The 15,141-nt window shown below is 40.9% G+C and overlaps 2 protein-coding genes across 7 annotated transcripts in view; both read left to right on the top strand.

The window, feature by feature from the left end:
* The window catches only part of PTPRR (protein tyrosine phosphatase receptor type R), a 249,062-nt gene extending 240,303 nt beyond the window's left edge, over positions 1 to 8,759 (top strand). The window contains exons 14-15 of one of the 3 annotated variants that reach the window (XM_036459014.2): positions 533 to 612; positions 7,552 to 8,759. In XM_036459014.2, coding sequence (XP_036314907.1) covers positions 533 to 612; positions 7,552 to 7,679 — 208 coding nt within the window. In that variant the 3' untranslated portion in view covers positions 7,680 to 8,759. Of the gene's footprint in view, positions 1 to 52; positions 285 to 532; positions 613 to 7,551 lie in introns of those variants that run through there. The other 2 variants (XM_036459016.2, XM_036459013.2) reach the window with 2 other exon arrangements.
* A 444-nt stretch (positions 8,760 to 9,203) lies between these two features.
* The window catches only part of PTPRB (protein tyrosine phosphatase receptor type B), a 105,363-nt gene continuing 99,425 nt past the window's right edge, over positions 9,204 to 15,141 (top strand). For 2 of the 4 annotated variants that reach the window (XR_004991617.2, XM_045588260.1), the window contains exons 1-2: positions 9,205 to 9,492; positions 10,753 to 11,139. Coding sequence is in view for 3 of the 4 variants with exons in the window: in XM_045588260.1 (XP_045444216.1) it covers positions 9,438 to 9,492; positions 10,753 to 11,139 (442 nt within the window). In the remaining variant the exon portion in view is untranslated. Of the gene's footprint in view, positions 9,493 to 10,752; positions 11,140 to 15,141 lie in introns of all 4 variants that reach the window. The other 2 variants (XM_045588261.1, XM_036459011.2) reach the window with 2 other exon arrangements.

The raw sequence follows: 15,141 nt of genomic DNA, 5'->3' as shown, positions 1-15,141 counted from the left end.
TACGAGATACCAAGGCCTTTTTCTTTTCTGTCCCCCACCCTCAGCGAAAGAGGAAATGGTCTGTCTTACCCTCCCATTTAAGAGTCGGTGGCGAGAGCTGCAGTTGTCTTTGTACATCCTTACCTTGGAGGCCCGAAGTTGGAATGACATCCAGAGACCTTACTTGTAGCTTCCCAGACAGGATAGAAAAATGCTTCCAGTGTGCGTCATATCATTGTTTACATGTTTTGATTAATGACTGTAGTTTGGTGGTTTTTGTCTTTTTTTAACTACAGTTATCTAAGGGGAGGAATATATGTGCCATCAGCTTCCTACACTGATGTGTCCCAAAAATATTCTGTTTCCAAAACTTGTTTAAAATCATTTTAAAGCACAAATTTCCCCCTGTTGGTATACTTTTTTCAACCCTAGATTTACATTTATCCATAGCCCTCTGCATTCTCAGCTAATCACAGAGATCCTTTAATTTATGAATTTTGAAGCTCTCACTTGAAGAACAGGAATTAACCATTTTGGTTTTCTTATTTTTAAGGACAATTAAAGCCCTAGAGGTAGGTATAGATTTACTTGACTTCACAGTTCCTGAGACCATACCTCTGAGAAAGTCCTCTGGGAAAATGGATTATGCCAACCAGCTCTCTCAAGTGGTTGCCAAGACAACCTTCCCCTTCTTCTCACTAGGAGTTACTTGACTGTTAACCTGGGTGTTCAGAAGAAAATTGGCTAATTTTCAGGGGATGAAAATGGAACTCAAGACACACTAGCGCATTAAATTCCCATTGAATTGTCACCTGATGTGTGTTGGCTTTTATGCCCTACAAATACTTTGGACCACAGCCATCCCAGAGAAAGTGTTTATGTTCAAAGTTCTAGGTCAGAATCAGTCAAACCATGTATGTGTAAGTTCTCCCTCCTTGCCACGCCATCTGCATGAAGACTTGGGAAAACCTTGGTCTGAGGTACCCCGAGTTACAGCAGCCGACATTCGCCTCGCTTGACTCCTGCCCAAGCCAGCAGAGATTTTACCCAAGAGGCACATTAACATCCACACTTTTTGTTCTAAATTTACTGTACCAAACTTTACCAAAGGAATTCCAGATTTGAAAATAATAAAAAAGCCAAGGAGCGTTAAGTCCCATTGTTAGCCCAGAAGTGAGTCACCACTGCAGAATTTCTTCTGTCTACTGATTAGACCGGATGCTGCTGGGTGGTGCAGCAGGAAAGGCTGCTGCTCTCTGTATGTGTGAGTTAATAGTCACAAAAGGTCACAGTTTTAACATGTTAAAAACCAAATCTCTCTCCTGAGCATCTGGAGGGGTGTTGGTTTTTCTTTGGCGTGTGTGCGTGCGTCTGTGTTTTTCCCCAAAGCACTCTCCTAGGAGCAAAGGGGAAAAGCTACGCATTTTCCCCCTTCTAACCTGAGCTTACCCCCAGCTGACACAGCTACGTGCCTCCCCGCATGCAGACTGAGACGATGCTGATGTTCAGGGTTGTCGAGGTGAGCGTGGTGTGAGATAGCTGCCGTTTCTGGAGGGGCAGTGGGCCTGGGTCCTCCCTGGCCTGGCCAGACAGCGTTCTTATTCTGTGGCCACGGAGCCATTTTTATTCTGTAGCCGCACAACGTTTGCAGTACATGGAATGACTTTCTTTCGTGTGGAATGGGGCATAATTAGGGCGAACAAATAATTTATCATCCACACCAAGCCACTCCTGAGAAGGAAAGGTGTCCCTATTAATGATTACACAGGAGAGCAGGAGTGAGCCAGAACGGTGCCAGACAAACCAGATGTGTGATTTCCCTGGGCACACACAGGGTGAGCTAAGCGTTTACCAAAAGGATAAGAAAAAGAAAACGCAGCACTGATTTAATACTCGCTGAACGACAACCACAGCGCTCAGCATTTTATGGAGTACCGCCTTTACACCTTGCCAAACTTGAACCCTTACTAGGCAAATAATTACGGTTTGCCAGGTCAGTAGTTTTCAAACTATTTTTGGGAACAATGGGGAACAAAACAATGGGAAGGCACAACCTTCCACAAGACACCACTAATGGAGAGCCAATAAAAAGCAGAATGCCCTGTCACAGCTGGCATTGGGAGCTAGTCCTAAACAGCCAACCTCCTCCTCCTCCACAGGCCTCGGCCCCTCAGGCACCGATGCAGAGCCCTGGGTTCCTGGGATTTCTGGGATAGCCTGCAGCTAGACATCGAAATGCTCTGACTCATTGAATCCTAACAGTCTGATGAGCTTTATCATTAATGTCACCTTATAAGTGAAGAAACCCCAACCGGGAAGGAGTAAATGATGTATCCAACATCGTAGAGCTAATAGGTTCAAAGGCAAGGATTCACACTTGAATCTCTCAGACTCTAAACCCACTTCTTTCCACAATATCACCCACTATCTCCACCACAGCAGGCATCATGGTTAAAATTTAGACACATGTTTGGCTCTTTCCACCTAGGCTTGCCTGACTTAGATGGCATTGTGTCCTCTGCCAGGCGTGTTCTTCGCTCTCCAAGGCCATCAGAGGCCTCATCCCAGGGCCTTGCAGTCAGTTCTGTTTGACCAGATAGCATCAAAGAGTAACAGTGAAAACAGCTAGCAATAGGGTATCTTCATGTACTCAGCTGTGTGTGCTAAGCATGTTAAGTGGATTCTCCCATTTATGTCTCACAGCAGTGCCATGAGGTAGGCACTATTGTTTTATTATCTCACATTTTGAAGATGAGAAAATTGCAAAGATTACATAGGGTAAGGCAGCCCATAAGTGATGGAGACAGGATTTGTCTTAACCACAGTGTGTGGTGGTGTCTTTTTCCTCTTAATGTACCCTTCTGGTAATGAACCTGACACCTTAGCATCCCAAACCCAGACCTTTCCAAACTCACAACCATGCTCCATGCTCATAGTGAATTGGGTCCTTTCCCCCTGTTTTTACATGACCTTACCCTTTTTTGATAAACTAACTCCTGCTGGGCAGTAGGTATTGTAGCTTAATGTGTTTTACCTTCTGGGGAAACAGATTTGTGTTTCAAGAGGAATCTCCAAAGAGGAATGGTCCTTACCCACAATGTACTGACTAATGGTGGTGACATCAGGCACTGCCCGAATGATGATGGTCCAGCTATTTGGGGCCCCATAAGTCTTCTTCACTGAAGCATCATCTTGATCAACATGGATATATGTTAACTTTGGTTGAGTTTAAACCATGATCTATTGGAGGTCAAGGATTATTTTTTAATATATTTTATTGATTTTTTACAGAGATGAAGGGAGAAGAATAGATAATTAGAAACATCAATGAGAAAGAAACATCGATCAGCTGCCTCCTGCACACTCCCTACTGGGGATGTGCCCGCAACCAAGATACATGCCCTTGACTTGAATCGAACCTGGGACCCTTCAGTCTGCAGGCTGACACTCTACCCACTGAGCCAAACCGGTTTGGACAAGGATTATTTTAATGCCTGATCTTTAAAAGGGAGTTAAAAGATGCCTTTTAAAGTTAATTAAACACACACACACACACACACACACACACACACACACACAAGAGCATTCTTGCTTCTTACCTTTGAGGACCAGCTTGCATTAGGAATTTTATACCAGTAATAAAGATCCAGACTTCAGCAAGTCCATGGAGCCTTGTCTGCTCTGAAAGACACCTGTGGCCCAAGTCAGAACCTTCCTGGAAAATGAATTATTTCAGGGCTCTCAGAGAGTTTCATAATTAATCTAACACTATATATTTATTCCATAATACATTTTGTATACAGGCATTATATTAGGTTCTTGGGTATATTTTTTACTAATGTCACCCTATAAAAAGACTGTATTTACCTCATAATGAGTAATGTCCTCCAGATAATCTCAGATTTTAAGTTCTTACAAAGGTCCACAGAGTGTTCTGTATACCGATATATTCAATTAGCCAGTTATTACAATTTTTCAAAGATGATAGTGATGAGTTCCTGAACTTGAATCAGTTTCCAGTGAATGTATGATGGGAAGCTTTTTGCCCTCTTTCAGCCTGGAGTTTATCTCTTGTTATGTGACATGAAAATGGCATGGCCTATGTAACTTGGGTGACCTTACTTCTTTATAAATGGTAAATGAACATGTTAAATATCTGGAAGACACAAAGCTGGGAATGGTAAATGGAAGCCTAATAAATTGATGAATAGTAATGATGTCAGTAAATGAGAACACTATGCTAACACCAACATGTTGAACTTAATAGGAATAAATAGAAAGTCCTGCATTTAGTTTTAAAAATTCAGTAATGTAGGTTCAGGGTAGGAGAGAGCTGTAATTTTCATATTAAAACAAACAAACAAACAAACAAACAAAACACCTGCACACGTCTCCATTAACCTAAAGCTCCACTAAGTATTCTAAAATGCTTGCTAAGTCCCGGCCACCAGGTGGACTCTGTGGGATCTGACCACCAGGTACACCTGCAAATGCAAGTTAATTGGCCAGTAATGTGCAACTCAAGGGAGAAAAATTTCCCACTGACTTGATCTCATTGGGAGCAGCCACAACACTCTAAGAAGGTCATAGTTGATAAAATAGCCTGTAGAAGAGGGAGACTAGACTGGTGAGTGACAGGGAAACCAGGCTGGATGGAAATATTGAATGACCACAGGATGTTTAGTCTAGAGACGAAAGGAGTATGAGACTTTGATGGTTGTTTTCTCGCTTTTAGGGAGCTATTGTGTGACGACAGGAGGAGCCTTAAGCCTTTTTTGGGTTATTTTGGTTCATCCATTGAGGTGACAGTTAGAGAAGGGTGGATTCATTTTGATGTCTTCAAGTTTTCCTGCCAACTTTGATTCCCACAAGGATTCCAGCAGAAACCGACTGACCATCTGCCACGGAGACTGCTCCCTCTGCCAGGCTAGCTTGTGTGGGCGATTGACATGAGTGATTTCTGAGGATCTCTTTGATGTTAATTCTTCCATTTTTATTTTTTCAAGTTAAGTGGGAAGTAACATAACTTTCTATGTACCTTTCTTAAGCCTTCAGACACCCAAGGATTTTCCTAGCCTGCTACTAATAAGTTCACTTCCTCATCTTCCCCACCTTCACTGGCTGAGACAACCTTGACTCAGTTAATGGAACATCATAGAAAATACTCTCCTAATGTTAAAATACACTGCTGACCCATTTGGAATAGTTATGAAAACCTAGACTATGTCACTTTCAATCACTAGATGGACATGTAAATACCAGTGGTCATCAGAACAGACAGGAAGGAGGAAAGCTTGCCTCAGTTGAGATGAATAGAGAGAGGAAATTCCTAAGATCAGAGCCCATGAGATCCATTAACACATTCAAGGCTCCATACATCTGCAGTTCAATGGGGAGGACTAATGATGCCCTGAGCTGTACAAATGCTGGAGGGAGGGAGGCAGGCACCTCTCAGTCCTTGCAGCTGCCCTAAAATTTACTGTGGCTGTATCACTGGAGCTTCCCAGTCAAGGCCAGCATCTTCCAGACACCTGCTGTGTTCTAGGTGTGCCCTGAGGTCACCATCCGGCTAAGAAGAAGATTTACCACAGCCTCAGCTGCCCATTTCTGTTGCCAACTTATGACCAAGGAATACTTGGCCAGAAAGTTGCCTTCAGTACAACATAATGTACCGTTCTAGGGGGAAAGACTGATGAAATACTTCTGCCAAAAGTGGATATCGCCAGAAACTGCGTATTTACCTCTTTATCTCTTACCAATTATATCATTTTGGCATTATGTAGATCTGTTTAGTTAAGAAGGGTGAATCTTACTATCTGAATTTCTTGTATGCTTATAGAGGTTGACAAGTAAACATAGATACAAGCCCAATTTTAGTTATTACCATAACCAAAATACATGTTACAGTGAGGCAACATACCTTGTTTTTAAGTTGAAGTGCTTATATGATCCTATATAATAAAAGGCTAATATGCAAATAGACTGAACAGCGGAACAACCCATCGCTACGATGTGCACTGACCACCCAAAGGCCAATGCTCAATGCAGGAGCTGTCCCCTGGTGGTCATGCATTCCCACAGGGGGAGCACTGCTCAGCCAGAAGCCCTGAGCTGGAATCACGGCTGGCAAGTGCAGAGGTGGTGGCAGGAACCTCTCAGCCTCTGTGGCAGATGTCCAACATCAGTCAGACATCCCCCAAGGGCTCCTGGACTGTGAGAGGGCACAGATTGGGCTGAGGGACCCACCCCTCATACCTCCCCCACCGCCCCTGGAGTGAACAAATTTCATGCACCAAGCTTCTAGTGTAAAAATAATTATTTAGAATAATAACAACAGCTAAAACATAATTTCAAAATTTGTTGTATGATTTCAGAGTTAGGGAGACATTATAGGACTGAAAATAGTTACTAACTGTGATGCAGTTATTCAGCAAGCAGGAAAAATAAGTAGGATTTTATATTACTATCTGGCAGCTCTGCCAAGAATAAGAACCTTTCATTATTATAGAGAGGAAAATATAAGATAGTTCTTTTATATATAAGAGTATAACAAGAAACATCATTATTTTTCACAAAGGCTGCTACCTTCTACTAATCCAATAACAATAGGTGTGCTGAGTGACCAGCAATGATAATGTTGAAAACAGAGTGGAAAAAGCAGAACCAATCCCTTTTTCCAACTCAGTTAAAGGCCCACCCACTATTGTATTTAGACATCAGTATGCTCCACGCAGAGGCTGAGGTTGTTTCCACATTACACACTCAGACCATTTCAAGGTAGTTGTTCTTTGTAGATGTACAAGAAGCAACATTTCATAGTTGAGTTTTGTTTAGTAAACCAACTTTCATCAATTTTAATCCAAGTGTATGAACCATTTTAACATGAGGTGAGTGACAAAACACCTGAGAAGTAATACTAACATTCCAGATATTCATTTAATTCATTCAATGAAATAATTTAACCTTCACAAGAACCCTATGAAATAGGTGTTATAGTTTTCCCACTTTCAAGAGAAGGAAACCAAGGCACAACAGGTTTTAAGAAACTTGCCCATGATCCCACAACTAAGAATTGGCAGAGGAGATTCAAACTCAGACGGCCTGGCTGGTTTCCAAGTCCAAGTACTTAACCAAAAGGATGCACTGTCTGCCCAGTAATGGTGGGTAGGTGAAATTTACCAAGTATCTAGAGCACATGTGTCAAACACAAGGCCCGCGGGCCAAATCCGTCCCGCCAGGCCTTGCAATGTGGCCTGCACCACGCTGTCATCACTGCACTCTGCTGGTTTCCATCACAATGACAGTTTATGACTGTTCAGTAAACCATTCGGCCCGCGATTTAGGCTGGATTTTAGATTTTGGCCCCTTCTCTGATTGAGTTCGACACCCCTAATCTAGAGTGTACCAGGCACTGTGTTAATCCCTTTGTGCATTAGCATATTATTAAGTTCACCAGTTGGGTCATTTGGACACAGGTAAGAGGGATAATACCTTAGCTTGGATGCAGTTTCTGTTACTTGCAATTGCAGGATATCAGCAGTAAGAAGTTACTGTCTTATCTTTTCCTCGCAGAGGCGGGATGGTCCAAACCAGTGAGCAGTATGAATTTGTGCATCATGCTCTGTGCCTGTACGCTAGCAGACTTTCTGCAGAAACAGTCCAGTGATTCTCTGAAGATTTACCAGGCCATCAATCTCTAGGGGTGACTAATCAATTGCCCACTTGACGCTTCTAGAAGAAGCTTCCTGCGAGGAGAGGAAAGAGAAGCCCTGAAGTCAAGCTCTGGCATGGACGTGGAAGATGGCAACACGGGAAAGGTTGCCGGCCCCTTGTGTGTGTGAATGCGTTTGTAAGCAGCTCCTAAGTTATTCTGAAGGTCCTGTACTGATGGAGGGATGATAGACTTCGCCCACAGCTAAGAAGGCTTTTGTTGTGTCTGTATTGATTATCTGCCACATGGAATGTATGTATGAAACACCCACTGATACATGTCATCAGATGATGACTGGAAGAGCTGCTGAAGAAATTACTATTGTGTGTTTAGATGCTTTAATGTTTGCAAAATCTGTCTTGCGAATGGACTGTCAGCTGTTAAACTGTTCCTTTTTAAGTGCTATTATCTTTCTCAGTTACCAGAATCTTGCCGCTAAAGTTGCAAGGGATTGATAAAGGTTTTTTAACAAATGAGTCTTTGCTTTTGAAAAGAAAAAAAAAAAATCAAAGGCAGTAACTATTTTATATGGAAATGTGTCTTGATAATATTACCTACTAAATGTGTATTTATCAGTACCTCCTATCAATCAATTACAGAGCACAATGACTGTCATTGGGTATCTATGTATTTATTCTCTTTATTGGGCATTGAGGTGGCTGCTGCTGCAGAACTCTATTCACTGTATTTGTACATTGTGAGTCACTTTACTGTAAAAAGGAAACACAGATTTGTAGCCACTCTGACGCATCAAGAACTTTAGATACTTGTCTCTTTTATTAGGAGTTTTTGAGTATGCTCTCTGCCTGGAGTGTCTTGCCCAATAAAAGGCAATTGCTTTGGGCATGATCACCTGTCACTTTTCCAGAGGTTCTTCCACAGGCTGCTGCCACGGATATCCTTACATTTCAGAAAGGTTTTGATCCTCACAAATAAAGCTAACAACAACAACAACAACAACACAAAAACTACACTCAGCAAACAATAGATGTTCTGCTCAACTATGAATTTCTAATGCAGCTATGTTGACTTCGTTTCATACTGCCAATAAACGACTCTTAATACTAAATGTTGAGTTGAGCGGGTACTTATTTCCCTCTTTGGAGAGCGGCTGTTATCTTTTGGGGGGAGCCTGTCGTGTACGGTGTGGTGTGAAGGGTTTAATTTTAGTCTCCGCCTCTCCCCAGGGGAGATGACTACCTCCAGTGTAATACCCATTGTCATCACCTGAGAGATAATGACCTTGAAGTGCCATCATTATGTGGTTTTCCTTGATGGACTCCCGGCACTTCATTACAGGAGCAGCAGGTGTGTATGTCTTTCTAGCACTTGTCCTACCTAGACCCTCAGCAATCACGTGGCGCGTGTTGATTCAGCAGAAACCCATCACCTGGAGAGATGTCATGTCAGAGGAGCATTTAATTACCTGAGATCACAATTCCTTTCTTCCCTCTTGAGGTTAAGAAGTGCCACAGGGATGAAAACTTGGGAGTATTATTCCACTCCTGGAGGCTGGGATTTTTTTTCCACATAAAAAAAAGAGAGGTAATCATAATCCCTTCTTTCTAAGGAAACAGACAAGAGGACACTGGTGTAAAACTTCCCCTAAACATTCAATAGGAGGAAGTGCTCGTCACTGACTTTCCCCCCCCCCACGAAGGCACATTTCCTTCCCTGGTCTTTGCTTCTCTTATCTGGGAGAATTTTTTTCCCCCAAAGCGAAGCATGAGCAGTTGTTTAGTGGAAAATGGAGGCTGAATTTTACATGGCGGTGCTGGCCTGCTTGATCTTCGGCAACTCAGGTGAGTGGGCCTGCCTCAGGGTCCTGACAAGGCTCTCTGGGAGCTGGCAGGCGGGATTCTGTCCTTTGAAAAGTGCCTGAAATGGGGCGGAAATGGAGCCAGGTCTCCATGGCAGTTTGGCCGAAGATGATGAGGAGGGGAGGTAGAAGGAGCAGGGTCTGCCCACACTGCTGAAATTTCTCTCCAAACAAAAATAAAAGGCCTCCTGCCTCAGGCAGCTTCTGAAATGGCACCTTCACGGCAGAAAGAAAGGGGTCCTGAGGAAATACTTTTGTTATATCTCAGCCTGGGCCATTCTCCACACTTTTGTCCAATTAGGTTATGATTTTGTGGTGTGTGTGTCGTGTGTGTGTGTGTGTGTGTGTTAAAGAAAGAAAATGTAAGCAGTATAATTAAAGGGGGTGAACTGTGGTGTGTTTAATTTGGAAGTTGCTATTTGGCAGGAAGGTCTGAATATTTTCATGGGAGCGCTGGGCACATTAAAAATGGTTTCTGAGCCCAAATATCTCACTTTCTAATACTGATGTTTAACAACTGGGTATTTAATTTTCTCCTATTAAGAAACGCTGGCAGTTTTATCTGTTAATATTAAAGGGGAAAATTACAGATACTGTTACAAAATAGAAAAATAATTCTAAGACTACATGAAATTTAGTTTGTGGCCATCAGTTCTTTCATTGGTTATTGTTAGCTAGGAAGGTGTGCTCAGAAGGGTGTGAAGGCTTCTTTCATTCTAGGGTAAATGCATCCAATTTTAAAGTTTTTATTTAAACTATGTAATTTATGTACACATATTTATTGCAATAATAAGTTCAGGGTTGCAAAAAAGGGTGCCCTTTAAAGTTGGGGGTCGAAGTGGTGTGGAAAGAATAAAATTCTGAAAGGGAACTGAGCTTTTCACAATTTCAGCACATTTAATTGGAATAAAACCTCAAGCCATGCTCTTTGGATGGTTTTCTTTTCTGAGCTTCCTGTCGGTGTTTCACAGGGGGTGTGAGGGGAGAGGAAGGTTTTCCCCCTAACTCATGTGAAAGTAAAAGAAAGGGGGCCAACGGTGACCTTGTGACATTGTCAGCCTTGGGGTTTTACGTTCCATGTGTTGAATCTGGGAATGGTCCCTTGAAATCAGTGCAATAGCAAAAGATAATAAGTAAGCCTTCTGTTTTCCCTGGGCTGGCGTGTGGGCGGGCAGCTTTGTTTTCGCATGGGCCTTGTCATCTACTTGCTACATGGTGCGAGATGAGCTTTTCCATCTTCCAGAGGGATTTCAGATCGTCCACGTCCAGAAACAGCAGTGCCTTTTCGAAAACAAGGTCGTGTCCATGGGCCCGTGCGATGGGGCAGAGCGGAGCCAGCAGTGGCGGTGGACTGAGGACGCGAAGCTCCAGCACGTGCAGTCCGCGCTGTGCCTGGGCGTCTCCTCTGGGGGCCCGATCCGCGCGGCTGTCTTTGTCCCCTGCTCCCAGGCCCCCCGGTGGACCTGCTATGAGGAGATGTTCCTTGGGGTGGAAAATACCTCCCTCTTTCTGAAGAAACAAGGCCCCAAGGCAGCAGTCAGAAAGGGCAGGAAATACCTCCATAGCTGGATGAAAAGAGATGTCAACAAGGAGGGAAAACCAGTGGATGAAGGCCTTTGCTTAAATAAAGGTGAGCTATTCCTTTCAGAATCAATGCTGAAGGTCCTTCTGCTAAACGTCCTGTTTCGTCACATTCAAGGGAAGTCTGTGTGCCCCCACCCAATTCCTATGGAAGATTCCTAAGCTAATGGGAATGAATCATGTGGTGCCCACCAACATGGAAAACTTCTTTATCCTCATTAAAATTAACCCATCTCTCCCTCTCTCTCTCTCTTTCTCTCTCTCTCTCTCTCTCTCTCTCTCTCTCTCTCTCTCTCTCTCTCTCTATATATATATATATATATATATATATATATATGAAAAGAAGGGGATATATATATATATATATATATATATATATATCCCCCTTCTTTTCTTGCTCCTTTTATTAATTCAACAAATATTTCTTGTGTTTCTTTGTTGTGCCAGACACTAGGCACTCTAGCTAAGCACTGTGAAGTATGAATGCAGATCTGGTCATTACACATGTCTATGCAGATCTAGGCATAGACATGTGTAATGACCAAAGCCAATGGTCAGGAAACTAAAAATTTTGCTGATGTAGACACTTCTGTTCTCTGCTTATAAGGAACTATTAGAACATCAAAATGGCGCTTGAGAAGACTGGGAAGATAATGAATTGTGCTTGTGCTTGTGCCTGCTACCTTATAATTGTGCTAAAGCAAGTGTTGTACCTATGTACATTCAAAAACGTTTGTGTGTGTGTTTGTGCCACAATTGAGCAAATTTTAACTCTAGTTTTTCTAGAAGTCCATCTCCCCTCCATGCCACCTCCCATCCCAACATACATTACCAGGTATGTTCATTCAGTGGTAAACAGTAAATGGATGATTTTATCCACTTGACTCTTGAAGTGAAGTCCATCATTGGACATGTTTTGTATGAAGGTCAAAGAAGATAGTTTTTCCATGAATTACCTTCTATCTTGAAGAATTCTCCACTGCACCTATATGTACTTTTTTTGGCATCTAAATAAATGTGGTGGGCTCTTTTATGGTGGAGGTTGAGTGTTGTTGTCCCTATCCTTATAAAACTTGTGACTATGAGGATAAAAATATAAAAGTCAGTTAGAAAAGTCAACTTTATCGGAGAATACAAAGCTGCATAGTATTCCATTGTGTAAATGTACCACAATTTTCCTACTGATCTACTGATGGGCACTTGGGCTGTTTCCAGATCTCAGCTATTGCAAATGGCAGTTATGAACATAGGGGTGCATATATTCTTTCTGATTGGTGTTTCTGGCTTCTTAGGATATATTCCTAGAAGTGAGATCACTGGGCAGATGGCAGTTACATTTTTAAACTTTTGAGGAAACTCCACACTGTTTTTCATAGTGGTTGTACCAGTCCGCATTCCCACCAGCAGTACACTAGAGTTCCCTTTTCTCTACATCCTTGCCAGCACTTGTTTGTTGATTTACTGATGTTAGCCATTCTCCAAGGTATGAGGAGTTATCTCATTGTTGTTTTAATTTGCATCTCTCTGATAATTAGTGACTTCAAGCATTTTTTCATATGTCTCTTGGTCATTTGTATGTTCTCTTTGGAGAAGTGTCTATTCAGATCCTCTGCCCATTTTTATTTGGGTTGTTTGTCTTCCTGTTGTTGAGTTGTATGAGTACTTTATATATTTTGGAAATTAACCCTTTATCAGATGTATCATTGGCAAATATGTTCTCCCATACAGTGGGTTCTCTTTTCATTTTAATGCTGGTTTCTTTGGCTGTGCAAAAGCTTTTTATTCTCACATAGCAGAATTTTCGATGCTACAACTCCTAAGGCAAGAGAAACGAAGGAAAAAATAGACAAGTGGAGCTACATCAAATGCCTTTTTAAAAAGCGTTGATAACTAAATATTATAATCTAAAGCACAAATATGAATGTTGTTCATCCATAAGATGTGAAATTTTTTTTATTAAATTCTTCAGTAAAGGACTCTTTCTGAAACTTTTAATTATTTATTTTACTATTTCCAATAGTTATTTAGACTGTTATAATATCCCTCCCTTTCACTTTACCTTTATTCTAGCCCAATCTTGTTTAATATATTATATATATATATATATATATATATATATATATATATATATATACATAAACCATCCTTTGTCTAAGTCATCATCTGTTTTGTTTATCTCTTTTCTATAATATTTTCCTACTTTTAAAGGGCATATTATATTTGGCATCTTCCTAGAGTATAGAAAGTACCAATACAGTAAAAAATTCCTGCCACCAAAATGAGTTTTATTAAGTTATTATGTTTTCAACATGCTTGAAAATTAAAGGAGGGACACTGACAAATTGTGTATTGTCTTTATAATAATTATAAAAAATTCCATTTCTATGATTGGTTATATCTGAGCCAATCATAGACTAATTCATAAGCTAAAATATATATTGATTTTTTAAAATATATTCAAAATATGATCTTAATATGGTGCAGTGATTGCAAATAACCTTATAGGTAAGCTATTTGCAACTTAAATGCAAAACTTTTTAGACTGAACAAGGATAATTCAGCTTTTCTGGAATCTTGTTCCAAGAGGAATTGTGTATAATGTGAAAACAATGTAGCAGCAATAGTACAATAAAGCTTTTAAAAATAGCTTCAACATATTGTTCCATTGTGTGGCAACTTTTCCTTGCATTTCTCAAAACACATCTTGCTCTTTCATGAACTGTAAAATGCATATACCTTTTAAAGCACATCAGAATTTATAGATATCAAAACAGCCAAAAATCTACTATTTTTATAATTTCATAGCACCCATTTCAACGAAGAGTTCAGGAGATGGGACGATGAACTTCTTTTGATCACTTTACATCTTCATGTAATGGATTTCCTTTCCTTCCATCTATTTTATAATCTTTTCATACCCACAAAGGACCCTCGCTGGTGTTACTCAGTGGTTAGAGCATTGGTGTGCGCACCTAAGTGTTTCAGGTGTGATTCCTGGTCAAGGACACATATCTGGGTTGCAGGTTTGATCCCTAGTTAGGGCACATGTGAGAGGCACCAATCGATAGGTCTCTCTCACATTGATGTTTCTTCTTCTTTCTCTCTCTCTCTTCTTCTCTCCCTCCCCTTCTCTCCTCCCCCTCTTTCTTTCTCTTTCTCTCTCCCTCCATCCTTCACTCCCTTCTACTCTCTCTAAAAATCAATAGAAAAATATCTTCCAGTGAGGATTAACCAAAAAATAAAAATACCTACATAAGGAATAATTAAATTTCAGTTTTTGCTTGTGGTGTATATATGAAAAAAATAATATACTTAGATGTATATTGGAATCACCTGAGAATATTGTTAGAAATGCAGATGGGGGATCTCACACCAAATCTACTGAATCACAATTTCTAGGGGAAGGGCCACACCCCTAAGGTGATTCTGCTGCCTACCAAAGGCTGTGAACCACAGCTTTAAATTTCACAAAATTTGGAAACAATGTTAAACTAAAACTTCTTTCCTGCTTCTGAAATAGCACAAGCTAAAAACACAGGCGCCAAATGAAGGGGTACTTAACTTGGATATTCTGTAGGTTCTTTCTTTGGAAAAAGGTGGTGGCCCAAAATGGAAATGGACTTGTTTGGTTAGGGGTGTTTTATAAATAAATGTAGAAGGTTAATTAAAGACAATTACAGAAGACGAAAATTTTCTGTAAGATATTTCAAAACTAAATGCAATGGTAGTAAGCTATGTTATTCGCAGAGGAAATTTCAAGAATGTTTTGATCATTTGTCTAATTTTGGGAAGGTCTTGTTTCATCCATTGAGTTAATTATGCAAGTTGACAAATATTTTAAAAGTTCTTAGGATGAGCACTTAGCAAGTGCTCCTTAGCAAGAAAGAGTAAACATAGGTCTACATGCTAAGACATGTAATTACATGCTAGGTATTTGAAAGATGTTTTTGTCCAAACCCATCATTAAGCCTTTTTTCCGCCCTCCCAGTTCTAAGAGGTAAAATTGCCACAGGTGGTAATCAACTCAGAGGATCAGCATTGGCCAAAGCTC

Source organism: Pipistrellus kuhlii, unplaced genomic scaffold, assembly GCF_014108245.1.
Source record: "Pipistrellus kuhlii isolate mPipKuh1 unplaced genomic scaffold, mPipKuh1.p scaffold_m20_p_3, whole genome shotgun sequence".
In the NCBI taxonomy this organism is placed as follows: domain Eukaryota; kingdom Metazoa; phylum Chordata; class Mammalia; order Chiroptera; family Vespertilionidae; genus Pipistrellus; species Pipistrellus kuhlii.
The sequence above is the reverse complement of the archived record's forward strand: the minus strand, read 5'-3'. Positions and strand labels throughout refer to the sequence as shown.